This window comes from Somniosus microcephalus, chromosome 4 (assembly GCF_052327205.1).
Source record: "Somniosus microcephalus isolate GS21.2 chromosome 4, FLI_Smic_1.0, whole genome shotgun sequence".
NCBI lineage: Eukaryota > Metazoa > Chordata > Chondrichthyes > Squaliformes > Somniosidae > Somniosus > Somniosus microcephalus.
In genome coordinates this window covers 131,082,979-131,101,474 of record NC_140990.1, presented here as the reverse complement: position 1 = coordinate 131,101,474, position 18,496 = coordinate 131,082,979, and the positions used below count along the sequence as shown (strand labels likewise).

The window sequence follows — 18,496 nt, the reverse complement described above, 5'->3', positions numbered from 1 at the left end:
CCTGTCCAAATCATACTGGAGTTTCTCTGCATCCTCCTCACAGCACACACGCCCACCCAGCTTTGTGTCATCTGCAAACTTGGAGATATATCTAGTTCCCTCGTATAGATCATTAATATATATTGTGAATAGCTGGGGTCCTAGGACCGATCCCTGCGGTACCCCACTAGTCACTGCCTGCCACTCAGAAAAAGACCCGTTTATTCCAACTCTGTTACGGGTAAGGTAGTGGACCCAAGTGCAGATGGACAGCCAGAGACCTGAGGTGAAGTAAAACTCAAAAGATGCTTTAGTAGAAGACTCTTCAAATACAGGACGTACAGATAATTCTTCAAACGAAAGACCAAAGTAACAATTCAAAGAAACAAAAGCGAGTATACAGAACACAGAGCCCAAAACACAGAGCAAGGACTAGAAACTAACCTGTGACTTGCAGGCATGAGAACTCAAGACTGAGCGACTGGGGCCAGAAATTGTCAGCTTAAATAACAGGCCTGATTACTCTGATGAGACAATTACTCTAATGAGACACAAGTGAGGAGAGAGGTACAGAGACATGGCAGCAGTGTACTGAGGCCTCCTAAACCGCCCTCTGGCGGCCAGCAGAGGAACGTGTAGCTGGGACCCTGACAGTAACCCCCCCCCCCACCAAGGGACGGCACCTGACGTCCCCACAGTAGCCTCTGGCTGGCGCCAGTGGAACTACCGGATAAGCCCAGGATCCAGGATGTCCCGAGCCGGAACCAGGAGCGCCCCTCGGGGCCGTAATCCTCCCAGTCCACCAAATACTGGAGTCCCCCGCGGACCCGGCGGGAGCGAAGGAGACGGCGGACAGTGTAGGTGGGCTGGCCCCCTACTGGTCGAGGGGCTGGAGGTGGTCTGGTGGCTGGAGACAGGGAACTGGTCTGCACAGGTTTGAGACAGGAGACATGGAAGGATGGATGGATCCTCATGGATCCCGCAAATCTACTTCCACTCTCCATCCCACCCAAACCCATGTGATCTCCCGGGAGAGGTGAAAAACTAGATAAAAACCCAATGGCCAATTTGGGAGAAAAAATCTGGGAAATTCCTCTCCGACCCCTCTAGGCGATCGAAACTCGTCCAGGAGATCACTCTTCTCATTATGCCCAGGAGGTTCAATATGCCCAGGAGGTTCAATATGCCCAGGAGGTTCAATATGCTCAGGAGGTTCAATATGTCCAGGTGATCCAATAAGCCCAGGTGATTCATTACACCCAGTTGATTCAAAATGCCGTGGCGAGAGTACAGAATTCTATGGCGTAGTCCGATACACTATGATTCCCCTGATGGGGATGGAGCAGTCTATTGGCCGCCTCTCGCTCGCTAACTGGATGGTCGAAGACTCGCCTCATCTCCTCGGTGAACATCCGACAGTTGAAGCAGGCAGGGTTTTGTCGCTCCCACATGGCTGTGGCCCAAGCGAGGGCTCTCCCGGTGAGCAGGGAGATGATGTTGGCGACCCTAGAGCGATAGGGAATGGAGGCTAACACGAATCTTCCGCAGAAGTCGGTCAAGGCTCCTGACCGTGGCTCCCTGGCTCATCCAGGCAGAGCGCAGTTGATTAATCTCCTCCCTTGGTTGGCTGCTTTCTGCTGGGTCCATGTTGATGGCTCAGTCTTGCTGTTATGGGTAAGAGAGTGGACCCAAGTGCAGACGGACAGCCAGAGACCTGAGATGGAGTAAAACTCAAAAGATGCTTTAGTAGAAGGCTCTTCAAATACAGGACGTACAGAGAATTCTTCAAACGAAAGACCACAGTAACAATTCAAAGAAACAAAAGCGACTATACAAAACACAGAGCCCAAAACACAGAGCAAGGACCAGAAACTAACCTGTGACTTGCAGGACATCTATTTGCACAGCTAATTCATCCACCTTATTACGAATGCTCCTCGCATTCAGACACAAAGGCCTAGAAATTCGGTGGGCTGCACCACCAGTTAGTGCCTAAACATCATATTCCCATGTGGCTATTTGTGCCTGCAGCTCACTTACCTTGTTTACTACGCTTCGTGCGTTCACATACATACACTGTAAACCCATCTTAGACCATCCTGTATTCTCTCTTAGTTTGACCCCACCTAATACCTTACTATTTATTACTTTAGTGCTCTCTGCCTCTCCCAATCCTTTGAGCACTTTATTTCCCCTTTCTAATGTTACATCCTGGTGCCCATCCCCCTGCCAACTTAGTTTAAACCCTCCCCAACAGCACTAGCAAACCTCCCCGCGAGGATATTGATTCTGGCTCTGTTGAGGTGCAATCCGTCCGGTCTGTACAGGTCCCACCTCCTCCAGAACTGGCCCCAATTCCCCAGGAATCTGAAGCCCTCCCTCCTGCACCATCTCTCCAGCCACACATTCATCTGCTCTATCCTCCTATTTCTATACTCACTCGCGCGTGGCACCGGGAGTAATCCAGAGATTACTACCTTTGAGGTCCTGCTTTTTAATCTATTTCCCAGCTCCCTAAAATCTGTCTGCAGGACCTCATCCCTATTTCTACCTACATTGTTGGTACCAATATGGACAACGACCTCTGGCTGTTCACCCTCCCCCCTCAAAGTGTCCTGCAGCCACTCGGTGACATCCTTGACATCATGGAGTCAGGTCTGCAGCTGCAGAAACGCCTGTCTGCTCCCCTAACTATTGAATCCCCTCCCACTATTGCTTTTCCTGTCTTCCTCCTCCACCCCTGTGCAGCTGACCCACCCATGGTGCCATGGACTTGGCTCTGGCTGTACTCCCCAGAGGAACCATCACCCTCACCAGTACTCAGCTCAGAATACTGGTTGGAGAACGAGATGCACTCCGGGGACTCCTGCACTACCTGCCTGGTCCTCCTCTTCTGTCTGGCAGTCACCCATTCCCTCTCTGCCTGCGCACTCATTAGCTGCGGGGTGACCACCTCATCATCATCAACTTTTATTGTCATTGTTAGTGCACAAGTGCAGTACAACGAAATGTAGGCTTGCAGCTCCCGAGAGTGTACATTTAGATTAAGACATTTAAACATTCAACATTCATTTGGCTTGTAATACATTAACATAAACATAATAAAGTGCATTGGCAGATGTGCAGGCTTTAGAGTTTATTTGTGGAGTTCAGTAGGATGACAGCCCTGGGAAAGAAGCTGTTCCTAAATCTGGTCGTTCGGGTGCGAATGCATCTGTAGCATCTCCCAGATGGCAGGAGGGCGAACAGACTGTGGCTGGGGTGGGTAGGGTCTTTGATGATGGTCTGTGACCTCCGTAAACAGCGTTTCTGGTATATGTGCTCTATGGTTGAAATAAAGAATAGATTTGCCTTCCAAAGTTAGGCTTTATTAACTTTAAAATCGGCAGCATATCTTTCTACATCCAGTCCCAACTAAAGCTAGAAAAGGACTGAATTTAAGGTAGCCACAACACATCATGTGATCATCAACTACCAATGAGATTACAACACATATCCCAAGGCAGTTAACAAACAACAAATCACAATACTTTTACTAATCAAGGAATAATCACCACATTCACCCCTCCTTTAAAATATACTCCAACCTAATAACTTTTACAATTTACAATTAATTATTTACAACTAAACTATGCACGAGAATAAAACTATTTACATAACACAATACTAAATGAACAATAATAACATTATGCATAAGTATTAAGTATCTCAACTAAAACAATATACTATAATATTTCAACAATTTTTAAAACATTACTATCAATTTAAAAGTCCATTTTCAATCGGTCGACCGGATATCTTGTTCGTGTCGACCTTCTTAACCTTGGTGAAATTCCTTGCCCTTCCACGCCAGAAGGCACAGAAGTATCTTCAACAGGAAGGCTATCTATATCCCGATTCTCAACGGTTTCCGGATTAGAAATCCCATCAGAAGATGAACTGGGACGGTCATAAACATCTATCAAAGGCTGACTAATAGAAGTATGATTATCTGCAATCGGATTGGAAATATTCGTAGTATCTGTAACAGCATCCACATTATCCGAATCATGACCATTATTATTATCCTCAGAAGAGGGCTGGCCCCCACAAGGAGCCAAGTCTTTAATTGAAACAGTACTTTCTTTCCCATCTTGGAATCGAATATGAGCATATTGGGAATTTGCCTCCAACAGCTCCACCTCCTCCACCAAGGGGTCATATTTTGACAATCTAACATGGCGTCGAAGCAACACAGGTCCCTGCATAGTAAGCCATGAAGGTACCGAATATCCCGTAGTAGATCTCCGCGGATAGTTAAAGAGCCTTTCATGGGGGGTCACATTAGTAGCCGTTGAAAGCAATGATCTAATGGAATGCAGGGCATCAGGCAGTACCATTTCCCACTGTGTATTCTTAAGGTTCCGGGATGTCAATGCCAACATAACTGCCTTCCAGATCACCCCATTGTATCGTTCGCACTGTCCATTACCCTGGGGATTATACGGGGTAGTTCGACTAGTAGAAATTCCCCGACTCTGAAGGTATTCCTTCAACTGGGAAGACATAAAAGAACTTCCCTGATCCGAATGGATATACGCAGGCATCCCAAAGATGACAAAAAGTTCAGTCAAACATTTAATAACTGTAGCAGCTGATACATCTGTACAAGGAAAAGCAAAAGGGAACCTTGAAAACTCATCCACAACAGTAAATATATATCGGTTTTGAGTAGTTGAAGGAAGAGGTCCCTTAAAATCAACACTCAAACGTTCAAAAGGAGAAGTAGCCTTTATAAGATGAGCTCGTTGAGGCTTAAAGAAATTCGGTTTACACCGAGCACAGATAGAACATGATGAAGTCATCCGCTTGACGTCTTCAACTGAAAAAGGCAAGTTCTTACTGTGTACAAAGTGTATCATCCTCGTAACCCCAGGATGACATAAGGCATTGTGAAGATTAATAAGCGTATCTCCGTGAACCACCGAACAATAAGCCCTCGACAGTGCATCAGCAGCAACATTATCCTTCCCCGGACGATAAACTATGTCAAAATGGTAACATGCCAACTCAATCCTCCATCTCATTATTTTATCATTTTTAATCTTTCCAAAATGTTTAACATCAAACATAAAGGACACAGATTTTTGGTCAGTTACCAACGTGAAATGTCGCCCCGATAAATAATGTCTCCATTTACGCAATGCTTCTACTATTGCGTATGCCTCTTTTTCTATTGAGGAATGTCTTTTTTCACTATTATTCAAAGTACGTGAGAAAAAGGCCACAGGTCTTCCATTTTGGTTCAAAGTAGCCCCAATTGCAAAATCCGAAGCATCCGTCTCAATCACAAAGGGAACCAGCTCATCAATGGAATGCACAACTGCTCCTAAAATATCCTTTTTAAAATTCTCAAAACATGTCCTGGCCTCCCATGATAGAGGATATGTCGTAACCCGAATAAGAGGCCGGATCTTCCGTGAAAAATTTGCAATCCAATTAGAATAATAAAGAAACAGTCCAACAACTCGTTGCAAAGCCTTAGAATTAGTAGGACAAGGTAAATCGATCAATGGTCGCAGACGTTCTGGATCTGGTTTAATCTTATTTCCCGAAATAATATACCCCAATAGATTTACCTCAGTAGTCGAAAAGACACATTTCTCTTTGTTAAAAGTTAAACCAACTTTTTCCGCAGCTTGAAGGAATCTTTTTAAATTAGAATCATGCTCCACCCTTGATTTGCCACACACTGTGATGTCATCTAAGTATGAAAAGGTGTCAGAGAGGGAGTTATCACTTATAAAAGCATCCATTGCCCGTTGAAAACAAGCAACACCATTAGTAACACCAAATGGTATTCGGCAAAACTGATACAGCTTTCCACCAGCCTCAAAGACCGTATATGGTTGATCCTTCTTAACAATAGGAATCTGATGATAAGCACTCTTTAAATCAATAGTGCTAAAAACTTTATACCGAGATACTTTATTGATAAGCTCATCAATCTTAGGCAAAGGGTACGCAGCTAATTGAGTATACCTATTAATAGTTTGGGAATAGTCTATCACCATTCGTTTCTTGTGTCTCTCATTAGTCGTGACAACTACCTGTGCTCGCCAAGGCGAACAACTAGGTTCAATGATTCCTTCCAATAAGAGATGTTGAACTTCAGAATTAATAAATTCTCTATCCTGACTACTATATCTTCTTGACTTGGTAGCAATTGGCTTACAATCCGACATCAAATTGGAAAAAAGTGATAATGGAGGAATAGATAAAGAGGTTAATCCACAAATAGATAAAGGTGGCTTAGTCCCTCCAAATGAAAGACTAAGAGACTCATGTAACTGAAGCACATCATGTCCAATCAAAATATCCGCACAGAGATTAGGCAAAACAGATAGGCGTATATCAGTATACGTATTACCCAGAAGAACCATTTTCACAAAGCAACAACCAGCTATTTGTGAAGTAAGGGTCGTCTGAGCCATACACACCTGATACGTAACAGGCGAAATTTTCAAATGCTTCTCTTTCGCAAACTGAAGACTTATAAAACTCTCAGTACTGCCCGTATCTATAAGGGCCTTCACTTCCAACCCATTAACTTGAGCCGTAACTATAGCTTTGTTTAGGCCATGAGCAAATGCAGCAGAAATTGATGCAATAAACGCCCTATCTAAAGGCTGAATAGTCACAGAAGAGGTAGTGGAGGAAGACCCTCCCACACCAGGAGAAGGGAAGGTAATTGAACCTGATGATTTGCACACACGTGCATAATGACCTCTCTTGCCGCATTTACTACACACAGCCTCCCGAGCAGGGCACTTCAGACGAGGGTGCTGGATATTCCCACAAAAATAACACTTCTGAATCCTAGAGGCAACGGCCGCCGAAGTAGAAACTGTTTCAAAATCTAGTAAATCACTCCCATTAAGTCCACATAATTCCTTTTCATCCCAAACTGCCAAAACCATAGTCGCAGGCCGATTAAAATGAGCATAAGAATCCAAACTTCTCTGAGCCATATCCAATGTAGAAGCTTGCTCAAAAGCACTTTTAAGATCCAGAGTCTTATTTTCTAACAACCGCTGACGAATTGATCTAGACAGTAATCCATTAATAAAAGCATCCCGTACCGATTCATCCTTATATTCTTCAGCCGTCACAGCCTTATAATTACAGTCAACACTAAGGCACCGAAGTGCTTGTAAATAAGTATCCAAAGATTCTCCCACCTGCTGCCTACGGGCAGATAGAAGATGACGTGCAAATACCTCATTCTTTGGTTTAACAAAAATCTTTTCCAATGTAGAAGTAGCCTCTTCATAAGTTTTACAGTGCAAAATATATTTATATACATCCGGGTCAATGTAGTTGATCAGCATATTCAGCTTATTTAGAGCCTCTTGATCTAACACGCCCAAAAAGTTTTTAAATGTACAATACCAATGTTTCCATTTATCATCCACTCCAGCAGAATTGGGGTCAGCCTTGAATCGTTCTGGTTGAAGATATCGCTCCATTCTAACATAAAGTTAATAAATTGAAATAAAGAATAGATTTGCCTTCCAAAGTTAGGCTTTATTAACTTTAAAATCGGCAGCATATCTTTCTACATCCAGTCCCAACTAAAGCTAGAAAAGGACTGAATTTAAGGTAGCCACAACACATCATGTGATCATCAACTACCAATGAGATTACAACACATATCCCAAGGCAGTTAACAAACAACGAATCACAATACTTTTACTAATCAAGGAATAATCACCACAATGGTCGGTAGCCGGGTGCCGGTAATGCGTTGGGCAGTTTTGACTACCCGCTGCAGGGCTTTCCGGTCATAGTAGCTACAGCTGCCATACCATACTGTGATACAGTTCGTCAGGGTGCTCTCTATTGTGCAGCGATAAAAGTTAGAGAGGATCAGGGGTGACAGGTTACATCCCTTCAGCCTCCTTAGGAAATATAGGCGCTGCTGGGCCTTCTTCACCAGAGAGGAGGTATTGAGGGACCAGAAGAGGTCTTCCGTGATGTGGACTCCGAGGAACGTGCTATCCACGAAGCTCTTAGCCTCGTGGATGCACCGCAGTGACACCAGCTGCTGCTCAAGCTCCGAAACCCGGAGCTCGATCTCCTCCAGCTGATGACACCTCCTGCACACGTGGTTGTCCAGGACACGTGAAGTGCCCTGGAGTTCCCACAATTTTTTTAAATTCGTTAATGTGGTGTGGGCATCGCTGGCAAGGACCGCATTTATTGCCCATCCCTAATTGCCCTTTATAAGTGGTGGTGAGCCACCTTCTTGGACCACTGCAGTCCATGTGGTGAAGGTAGTCCCACAGTGCTGTTAGGGAGGGAGTTCCAGGATTTTGACCCAGCGACGACGAAGGAATGGCGATATTCTTCCAAGTCAGGGTTGTGTACGACTTGGAGGTGGTGGTGTTCCCATGTGCCTGCTGCCCTTGTCCTTCTAGGTGGAAGAATTCGTGGGTTTGGGAGGTGCTGCTGAAGAAGCCTTGGCGAGTTGCTGCAGTGCATCTTGTAGATGGTACACACTGCAGCCTCGGTGCACTAGTGGTGGAGGGAGTGAATGTTTAAGGTGGTGGATGGGGTGCCAATCAAGCGGGCTGCTTTGCCCTGGGTGGTGTCGAGCTTCTTGAGTGTTGTTGGAGCTGCACTCATCCAGGCAAGTGGAGAGTATTCCATCACACTCCTGACTTGTGCCTTGTAGATGGTGGAAAGGCACAGGATGTGCATCCACTGGACTGAGTGGCCCTGCTGTGCCTTTAATTATTCGACTATTAACTAACTTTTTTTAAGTAACTTAACAGAAATAAACTCGAGACTTAAAAACAATCCCTCCCCAATCTGCTCCTTCCCTTGTGCTGAGGTCACTTACCTCGCTCCCTGAAACTGGCACTCCCTCCAGGCTCTTGGGCCTGTCTTTATCTGCGGCCGCTCCTCTCGCTGTCCCACAGCTCTGCTCTCGTGCCTATTAACTTGGGTTCTGTGGCTCCACTCCTCCTTTTCACTCAGACGTCTCCACCGCCTTCTTCCTTTCCACCAATTCCTGCGCCCACTCTGCTTGTGAATCACTGCGTTTGCGAATCTCCCGGCTCTGTCGTCAAGCTCTGTGCTCAAGCTCAGTATTTGAAACAATGATCTCGATGCAGAAAATACTGTGGAATAGTATCATATTAGATCGGAGCAGACTAGGAAAGACTATGAAAAATTCAAAAATGGGTTTAGAATGCATGTACCTAAATGCACAAAGTGTGGTGAATAAGGTTGGTGAGCTACAAGCACAATTAGCCGTGCAGCAATATGATGTTGTGGCAATAACAGAAACGTGGCTTAAAGATGGTGAGGACTGGGCACTTAATATTCAAGGGTACAAGGTGTTCAGAAAAGATAAGGAAGGAAAAAAGGGAGGTGGGGTGGCAGTGCTGATGAAGGAAGACATTATAGTGTTGGAAAGGAAGGATATTCTTGAGAGGACAAGGACAGAATCCATTTGGTTAGAGTTGAGGAGCAAAAAGGGTATGATCACACTATTGGGGGTATTCTATTGGCCTCCAAATAGTGAGAGGGAGGTAGAGGAGCAAATCCGCAGGGAAATCACAGAGAAATGCAAGAGCTATAGAGTGGTGATATTGGGGGGCTTTAATTACCCAAATATCGATTAGGATAATGCTAGGGTAAAGGCAAAGGAGAGGGAGGAATTTCTGAAATGTGTTCAGGAGAATTTCATTGACTAGAATGTTCTTGGCCCAACTAGGAAGGAGGCATTGCTGGATCTGGTGCTGGGGAATGAGGTGGGCCAGGTCGACCAAGTGTCTGTGGGTACGAGTGATCATCCTATCATAACATTTCGTTTAGCAATGGTGAGGAGCAAGGAACAATCTAGAGTGGAACTTCTAAACTGGACTGGGGCTAACTTCAATGGGATGCGAAAGGATCTAGCCAGGGTAAAATGGAACCAAAGACTGACAGGAAAAACTGTAACAGAACAATGGGTGATCTTTAAGGAGGAGATGTTCCAAGTACAGGAAACTTTCTGGTATCCGGCACGGACGGGACTGACTTGGTGCCGGTTCAGCAACAATTCCGGATAACCGAACGCTATAGTGAAAGATACGGACCTTAGAGCTCCGTATGAAGCAACAAACCCTATTGCTTAGCAACAGCTTCAGAACAACGTCCACAAGTTGCAAGCATCTCTGTAGCTTAGCAACAGCTGCAGCCAAACCCTTGCCTTCCTCAATTTGTTGCTGTGCAAGTAATAAAAGTTATAAAAGTTAGCTGAAACCAACTCCTGAATTTTGCCAGTTAACCGACATTTCCGGTTATTTAGGGGCCGGTTAATCGAAAGTTTCCTGTACAGGCTACATTCCAACAAGAGGGAAGGGTAAGGGAACCAAAGCAAGATGATGATGAGGAAGATAGAGAAGATGATGAAACAAAAAAAGAGGGTGTATGATGAATGTCAGGTGAATTCTTCAAGGGAGAACAAGACCAAATACAATAAGTTGAGAGGGGAAGTGAAGCTGAAAATAAGATTGGCAAAGAGAGAATATGAGAGTAGAATGGCAGTTAACATAAAAGGGAAACCAAAAATCTTCTACCGGCATGTAAACAGTAAGCGGGTGGGGCCAGGTGGGGCCTATTAGAGACAAAGGAGGCGATATATGCTTAGAGGCGCAGGGCAAGGCTAGAATACTCAATGAATACTTGGTATCGGTGTTTACTAAGGAGGTGGATGCTGACAAAAAATCAGTAGAAGTGGAAAAGGTCTAAGCAATGGAAGGGGTGAAAATTGATAGACAGGATGTACTAGAAAGGCTGGGTATGCTTAGAGTGGACAAGTCACCTGGTCCAGATGTTGGCTGTCAAGCTGTCAAACACTGACATTCTGTGTAGTTTGATGAGCCCTTGTGTTCAGGACTCATCAAACCTTTCAACTTTGCAGAAATCACCTGGCTGTTGTTTCGGAGGATCCAACAGCCAGTCTGTGATATCTACAATGGAGATGTTGGGACTCTGCCGCCACAGTGGCTGAAGGCTGTAGGCAGAAACAAAGGTAAGTGAACATTTTCTAACACTTTACATTCACCTTACATACTTACCACGCCACATTTGCACCCATCACTCACCTCTACATCGCACTTTCAGACCCCTCTGATCCCCGCAGACCTCCTACTCATCTCCTACATCCTGATGGAGTTCTCCAAGGTTCGGAAGCCTGCACTTCGGAAGGAAAAATGGGCATAATCCTATTTTCTGCCTGTTAACTACCTGTTAACTAGGCTTTAATCCCTTTCCCACCTCGAGGAGACAAATTTGCTTGAGTTCTTTGAGGAAGTAGCATACAGGGTGGATAAAGGGGAACCAATGGACGTAATGTATTTAGACTTCCAAAAGGCATTTGACAAGGAGCCACACAAAAGATTATTGCTCAAGATAAAAAATCACAGGATTGGGGGTAATATTCTGGCGTGGGTGGAGGATTGGCTCTCTAACAGAAAGCAGAGAGTTGGGATAAATGGTTCATTCTCAGACTGGCAATCAGTAACTAGTGGTGTTCCGCAGGGGTCAGTGCTGGGTCCCCAACTCTTTACAATCTATATTAACGATTTGGAGGAGGGGACCGAGTGTAACCTATCAAAGTTTGCAGATGATACAAAGATGGGAGGGAAAGTAGTGAGTGAGGAGGACATAAAAAACCTGCAAAGGGACATAGACAGGCTAAGTAAGTGGGCAGAGATTTGGCAGATGGAATACAATACTGGAAAGTGTGAGGTTATGCACTTTGGCAGGAAAAATCACAGAGCAAGTTATTATCTTAATGGCAAGAAACTGGAAAGTACTGTAGTACAAAGGGATCTGGGGGTCCTGGTGCACGAAACTCAAAAAGTTAGTATGCAGGTGCAGCAAGTGATCAAGAAGGCCAATGAAATGTTGGCTTTTATTGCTAGGGGGATAGAATATAAAAACAGGGAGGTATTGCTGCAGTTGTACAAGGTATTGGTGAGACCACACCTGGAATACTGCATACAGTTTTGGTGTCCATACTTAAGAAAAGACATACTTGCGCTCGAGTCAGTACAAAGAAGGTTCACTCGGTTAATTCCGAGGATGAGGGGGTGGACATATGATGAGAGGTTGAGTAGATTGGGACTCTACTCATTGGAGTTCAGAAGAATGAGAGGCGAACTTATTGAAACATATAAGATTGTGAAGGGGCTTGATCGGGTGGATGCAGTGAGGATGTTCCCAATGATGGGTGAAACTAGAACTAGGGGGCATAATCTTAGAATAAGGGGCTGCTCCTTCAAAACTGAGATGAGGAGAAACTTCTTCACTCAGAGGGTGGTAGGTTTGTGGAATTTGCTGCCCCAGAAAGCTGTGGAAGCTACATCATTAAATACATTTAAAACAGAAATAGATAGTTTCCTAGAAGTAAAGGGAATTAAGGGTTACGGGGAGCGGGCAGGAAATTGGACATGAGTCTAGGTTCGGAATGGTCATGGCCCTGTGGGTAGTGGAGCGGGCCAGGGGCCGTGTAGCCTGGTTCTGCTCCTACTTCTTGTGTTCTAGTTCTGTTAGATTTCAGGAGATGTTTTATTCCTGTTCCTGGCTGGGGTGGAGATCGCCTTTACAGAAGGTAAGTACTGTAGAAAATATAGGGACAGAGTGATCTCCTGGACGAGTTTCGATCGTCTAGATGGGTCGGAGAGGAATTTCCCAGATTTTTCCTCCCAAATTAGCCATTGTTTTTTTTTATCTGGTTTTTCGCCTCTCCCAGGAGATCACATGGGTTCGGGTGGGATGGAGAGTGATAGAAGATTTGAGGTTAGGATCAGATCAGCCATGATCTTATTGAATGGTGGAGCAGGCTCGAGGGGCCGTTTGGCCTACTCCTGCTCCTATTTCTTATGTTCTTAGACGGGACCCAGGGCAGGACGGCTTCCCGCCTCCTGGCAAGAGGGCACGGAGGCGGGTTGAGGGACAGGTTTGCCACCCGCCCCCAAATTCTGCAACTTTACCGGCAGTCCCGCCTCCATACCCGCCTCCTCGGGGCTGACAAAATCTAACCCTCAATGTTTTCAATGGGAGACTAGATAGGCACTTGAGGGAAATAAACTTGCAGGGCTACAGGGGTAGAGCGGGGGAATGGGACTGACTGGATTGCTCTACAGAGAGTCAGCACGGACTCGATGGACCGAATGGCCTCCTTCTGTGCTGTATGAATCTATGACTCTAATCTGCTCTTATCATGGAGAAATCAAATATTTGACATGCTGTATGTTTGAAACAAAGCTAATTTATTCAATTTTAATACAGAATATTAATCACCATCCCAGTTATAGGGTTAATAAGATCAGCACAAACAAACTCCAACTGCCGGAATGAACACGGTTCAGTGCGCAATGCAATCCCAGTAAATCTTGTTCTATTCACTAATGTGGCCTTTCAATGGCTGAGCTTTCACCCAGCATTTCCCGCGGGGGAGAATGTGCCGCACCAAGACTACAGGAGCCCAGTGCGCAGGCGCGGGACCGGATGGCTTTGGCGCATGCGCACAGCGCATGGCTGGTGAAGTGAGGTTGTAGGCTAGGTGCGATTAATCGCAAAGAAGCAAGCGGACGGAGCCGAGTAATGGAACGGCGGGTGGGCGGCGAGGCTTTATAAACAACTGGTGAAGGCTGCAAACCCCGAATCATAACCTGAAGGTACCACGTTTGCAGCTTCGGGGCTTCTCCCGGTCACAGGCCCAGGCTAACGGCCGCCATCTTGATTCAGTGAGTAGCAAATCGCATGCGCGCTCATTTTGGTCTGGAACAGAGTGGGCGGGGCTTCAGTGTCTGTTCCCAACCGGGTCCCAGTGCCCAGGATTGTAAATTATTGGCTCAGTTATTTGATTCAGACTCTCCACACTTAGGATTTCTCACCAACTCTCCCGAACGCGCTGGTAAAAGCAGAACATACGGTTAACATCCCACACAACTGTAACAGAATAACCCCAGAGCTGGGCCCACCTTATACAGTCACAGGGTTGGAAACCCCATGTACAGTCCCAGGGCTGGAATCCCCATCTACAGTCCCAGGGTTAGAATCCCCATGTACAGTCCCAGGGTTAGAATCCCCATGTACAGCCCCAGGGTTAGAATCCCCATGTACAGTCCCAGGGGTTGGAATCTCCATGTACAGCCCCAGGGTTAGAATCCCCATGTATAGTCCTAGTGTTGGAATTCCCATGTACAATCCCAGGGTTGGAGCCCCATATACAGTCGCAGGGTTGGAATCTCCATGTACAGTCCCGGAGTCGGAATCCCCTTTTGCAGTCCTAGGGTTAGAATCCCCATGTACAGTCCCAGGGTTGGAATCCCCATGTACTGTCCCAGAGCTGGAATCCCCATGTACAGTCCCAGGTTAGAATCCCCATGTACAGTCCCAGGGTTGGAATCCCCATGTACTGTCCCAGGGTTAGAATCCCCATGTACAGTCCCAGGCTTGGAATCCCCATGTACAGTCCCAGGGTTCGAATCCCCATGTACAGTCCCAGGGTTGGAATCCCCATGTACAGTCCCAGGGTTCGAATCCCCATGTACAGTCCCAATGCTGGGATCCCCATGTACAATCGCAAGTTTGGAATCCCCATGTACTGTCCCAGAGTTGGAATCCCCATGTACAGTCCCAGGTTAGAATCTCCATGTACAGTCCCAGGGTTGGTATCCCCATGTACAGTCCCAGGGTTGGAATCCCCATGCCCAGGGTTAGAATCCCCATGTACAGTCCCAGGGATGGAATCCCCATGTACCGTCCCAGGGTTGGAATCCCCATGTACAGTCCCATGGTTGGAATCCCCATGTACAGTCCCAGGGTTAGAATCCCCATGTACAGTCCCAGGGTTGGAATCCCCATGTACAGTCCCAGGGTTAGAATCCCCATGTACAGTCCCAGGATTGGAATCCCCGTGTGCAGTCCCAGCGTTAGAATCCCTCAGCAACACCGAGTGCGGGTCTCAGGTCCCGAGTCAGAGCAGGCGGACGTGCGGCCAGGACCCCGACACCATTAACCCCAGGTTGCAGCCCCTCCCCAGACAAGAACAGCAGAGGGAGCAATTCAGAGCCGGTTAGCATCAGGGTGGGCGGTGGATGCGGAACTCGGTCCCTGGCCTCCTGTGTAGGGCTTTCTTGTTGCATCAGTTTGAGCTGGAGTGGAGAGGGGGGAGAAGCTGCTGGGTTTAACCCCCAGTACTTCTGAGCCCAGTGGGACCGAACAATTTCCTATGTGAGACTGTGAAGGGAGGTGGATTCTAGGGGAGATTAAGTTGCAAAACAGACACTGTCCGTACAGTGTAAAATATTATCGTTTTAGGGACAGGTATTTCTGTAGCGGCTTTCAATCCACTTTATATATACAGATTTTTTAATTCATTCGATGTGAGTGTCACTAGCAAGGCCAGCATATATTGCCAGTCCCCAGTTGCCCGTTGAGAAGGTGATGCTGGGCCTTCTTGAACCTCTGCAGTCCGTGTGGTGAAGGTACTCTCAGAATGCTGTTAGGTGAGGAGTTCCAGAATTTTCACCCAGCGACGATGTAGGAACGGCGATATATGCCCAGGTCAGGATAGTGTGTGACTTGGAGGGGAACTGTGAGGTGATGGTGTTCCCATGCACCTGCTGCCAGTGTCCTTCTAGGTGGTGGAGGTCATGTGTTTGGGAGGTGCTGTCAAAGTTCTAGTCGAGTTGCAGATGTATAAAGTCGCTCCTTCACCCTCTCCTCCCATAGAGGCCAGAGTCTTGTGTGGGCCCAGACCGGGTGGCGGGTTCCCTTCCCTTAAGGACATTAGTGAACCAGTTGGGTTTTTACGACAATCCGGCAGCTTTCATGGTCATTTTTTTCTGGTGCCGGCCCCACAAATTCCCAGATTCATTCAGCTCAATTTCACAACCTGCTTTTGTGTTTTTTGTGGGTTCTCTCTCACCCTCCCTTTTTCCTGTTTTAAATTCATTTTGCAGGGTATTAGAAGGGGAGGATTTGCAGACGGGAAACTCAAACCAAACATCACTTCAGGATCTTACAGAGTCGCTCAATTCATCAGGACCTTTCAGCATGGAAGCAGAAAGCACCGTTCAGAGTGGGGAGAAACCGTACACGTGTTCTGTGTGTGGACGAGGCTTCAGCCGATCCTCTGGCCTGTCGAGACACAAGCGCAGTCACACCGTGGACTGGCCGTTAACCTGCTCCGAGTGTGGGAAGGGATTCACTAATTCATCCAACCTGCTGACACACCAACGAGCTCACACTAGGGAGGGACTGTTCACCTGCTCTGAGTGTGGGAAGGGATTCACTCAGTCGTCAAACCTGCTGACACACCAGCGAGTTCACACAGGGGAGAGACCGTTCATCTGCTTTGAGTGTGAGAAGGGATTCACGTGTTCATCCCACCTGCTGCAGCACCAGCGAGTTCACACTGGGGAGAGGCCGTTCACCTGCTCAGAATGTGGGAAGGGATTCACTCAGTCATCCATCCTGCTGACACACCAGCGAGTTCACACTGGGGAGAGACCATTCACCTGCTCCAAGTGTGGGAAGGGATTCACTCAGTCATCCATCCTGTTGACACACCAGCGAGTTCACACTGATGATAGACCTTTTAAATGTTCTGACTGTGAGAAGAGATTTAAAAGCAAAAAGGATCTGCTGACACACCAGCAAGTTCACACTGGGGAGAGGCCTTTCACCTGCTCTGAGTGTGGGAAGGGATTCAGTAATTTATCCAACCTGCTGACACACCAGCGAATTCACACTGGGGAGAGGCCGTTCACCTGCTCTGAGTGTGGAAAGGGATTCACTCAGTCATCCAGCCTGCTGAGACACCAGCGAGTACACACTGGGGAGATACCGTTCACCTGCTCCGAGTGTGGGAAGGGATTCACTCATTCATCCAGCCTGCTGAGACACCAGCGAGTTCACACCGGAGAGAGACCATTCACCTGCTCTGTGTGTGGGAAGGGATTCACTCAGTCATCCAACCTGCTGACACACCAGCGAGTTCACAAGTGACTGCAGGGGTTGGATTCTGATGTTTTTGCTGCTGTTAATCACATCCTGGACTGAATGGTGTTCATTCTGACAGTTGGGGTTTGTTTCTGCTGATGTTAATAACCCCTGTAACTGGGCTGGAGTTTAATATTCTGCATACAGTATGTGTCAAATAAATCAGCTTTGCTTTAAACACATTGTTGTGGATTTTTGTCGTTCCCACCTGAGTGTTTAGCATCACCGGGCTGGAGCTCAAAAAGGACAATCTGGGGGGAGGATCGTACGGCGGGAACAGAACTACAGCCTGGACACAGTCCTTCAGGGCCACACTGAGAGGGGCAAACGGCACTTTGGTCTTTCTCGTCTCTCTTCACTGACAGCAATGTCCCCGTGCAGGTTAATCTTGAGGCCTGTAAGGAATGTGTCCCAGCCGCTCTCTTCCATGGGTCAGAGCTCCTAGGCATGGAACAGAAGGCTCCTTTACAACTGTGTTTAGAGTCAGGAAGAACAACGGTGAATGCTGGAAACGTGCTGTCAAATCAGAGATTGGTGTCAAACTGCGATCTGTTCCTGACTGAAAGTGAAACGTCAGGGTTAAGTTTCCAGTCTAAAAATGACTGGTAATTATTCTATGAAGGTTTAACGTGTTCGTAGAATCATAGGATGGTTACAGCACAGAAGGTGGCCGTTCGGCCCATTGAGCCCGTGCCGGCTCTCTGCAAGAGCACTTCAGCTAGTCCCACTCCCCCACCCTTCCCTCGTAGCCCTGCAAATTTTTGTCCTTCAGGTACTCATCCAATTCCCTTTTGAAAGCCACGATTGAATCTGCCTCCACCACCCTTTCAGGCAGTGCATTCCCGATCACAACCACTCACTGCGTAAAAAGTTTTTCCCCATGTCATCTTTGGTTTTTTCCCCATGTCATCTTTGGTTCTTCTGCCAATCACCTTAAATCTGTGTCTTCTGGTTCTCGACCCTTCTGCCAATGGGAACACTTTCTCTCTATCTACTCTATCCAGACAACTCATGATTTTGAACACCTCTATTAAATCTCCTCTCAATTTTCTCTGCTCCAAGGAGAACAATCCCAGCTTCTCCGGTCTATCAAGGTAACTGAAGTCCCTCATTTCTGGAACCATTCTCGTAAATCTTTCCTGCGCCTTCTCTAAGGCCTTCACATCCTTCCTGAAGTGTGGTGCCCAGAATTGGACACAGTACTCCAGTTGGGGCCGAACCAGTGTTTCACCATCATTTCCACACTTTTGTACTCTATACCTCTATTTATTAAGCCCAGGGTCCCGTAAGCCTTTTTAACTGCTTTCCCAACCTGCCCTGCCACCTTCAAGGATTTGTGCACACATACCCCCAGGTCTCTCTGTTTGTGCACCCACTTTAGGATTGTACCATTTAGTTTACATGTCCTCTCCTCATTCTTTCCTCCAAAATGTATCACTTCACACTTTTCTGCGTTAAATTTCAT

General features: G+C 46.7%; 1 protein-coding gene across 2 annotated transcripts in view; it reads left to right on the top strand.

Moving 5' to 3' along the window:
- LOC147119775 (uncharacterized) overlaps positions 1–17,209 on the top strand; it is a 420,601-nt gene extending 403,392 nt beyond the window's left edge. Inside the window, exons 5-6 of one of the 2 annotated variants that reach the window (XM_085985250.1) lie at positions 16,435–16,605; positions 16,691–16,843. In XM_085985250.1, the coding sequence (XP_085841376.1) occupies positions 16,435–16,605; positions 16,691–16,762 (243 nt within the window). In that variant the 3' untranslated portion in view covers positions 16,763–16,843. Of the gene's footprint in view, positions 1–16,434 lie in introns of both variants that reach the window. The other variant, XM_085985251.1, reaches the window with a different exon arrangement.
- The last annotated feature ends 1,287 nt before the right edge of the window (positions 17,210–18,496 follow it).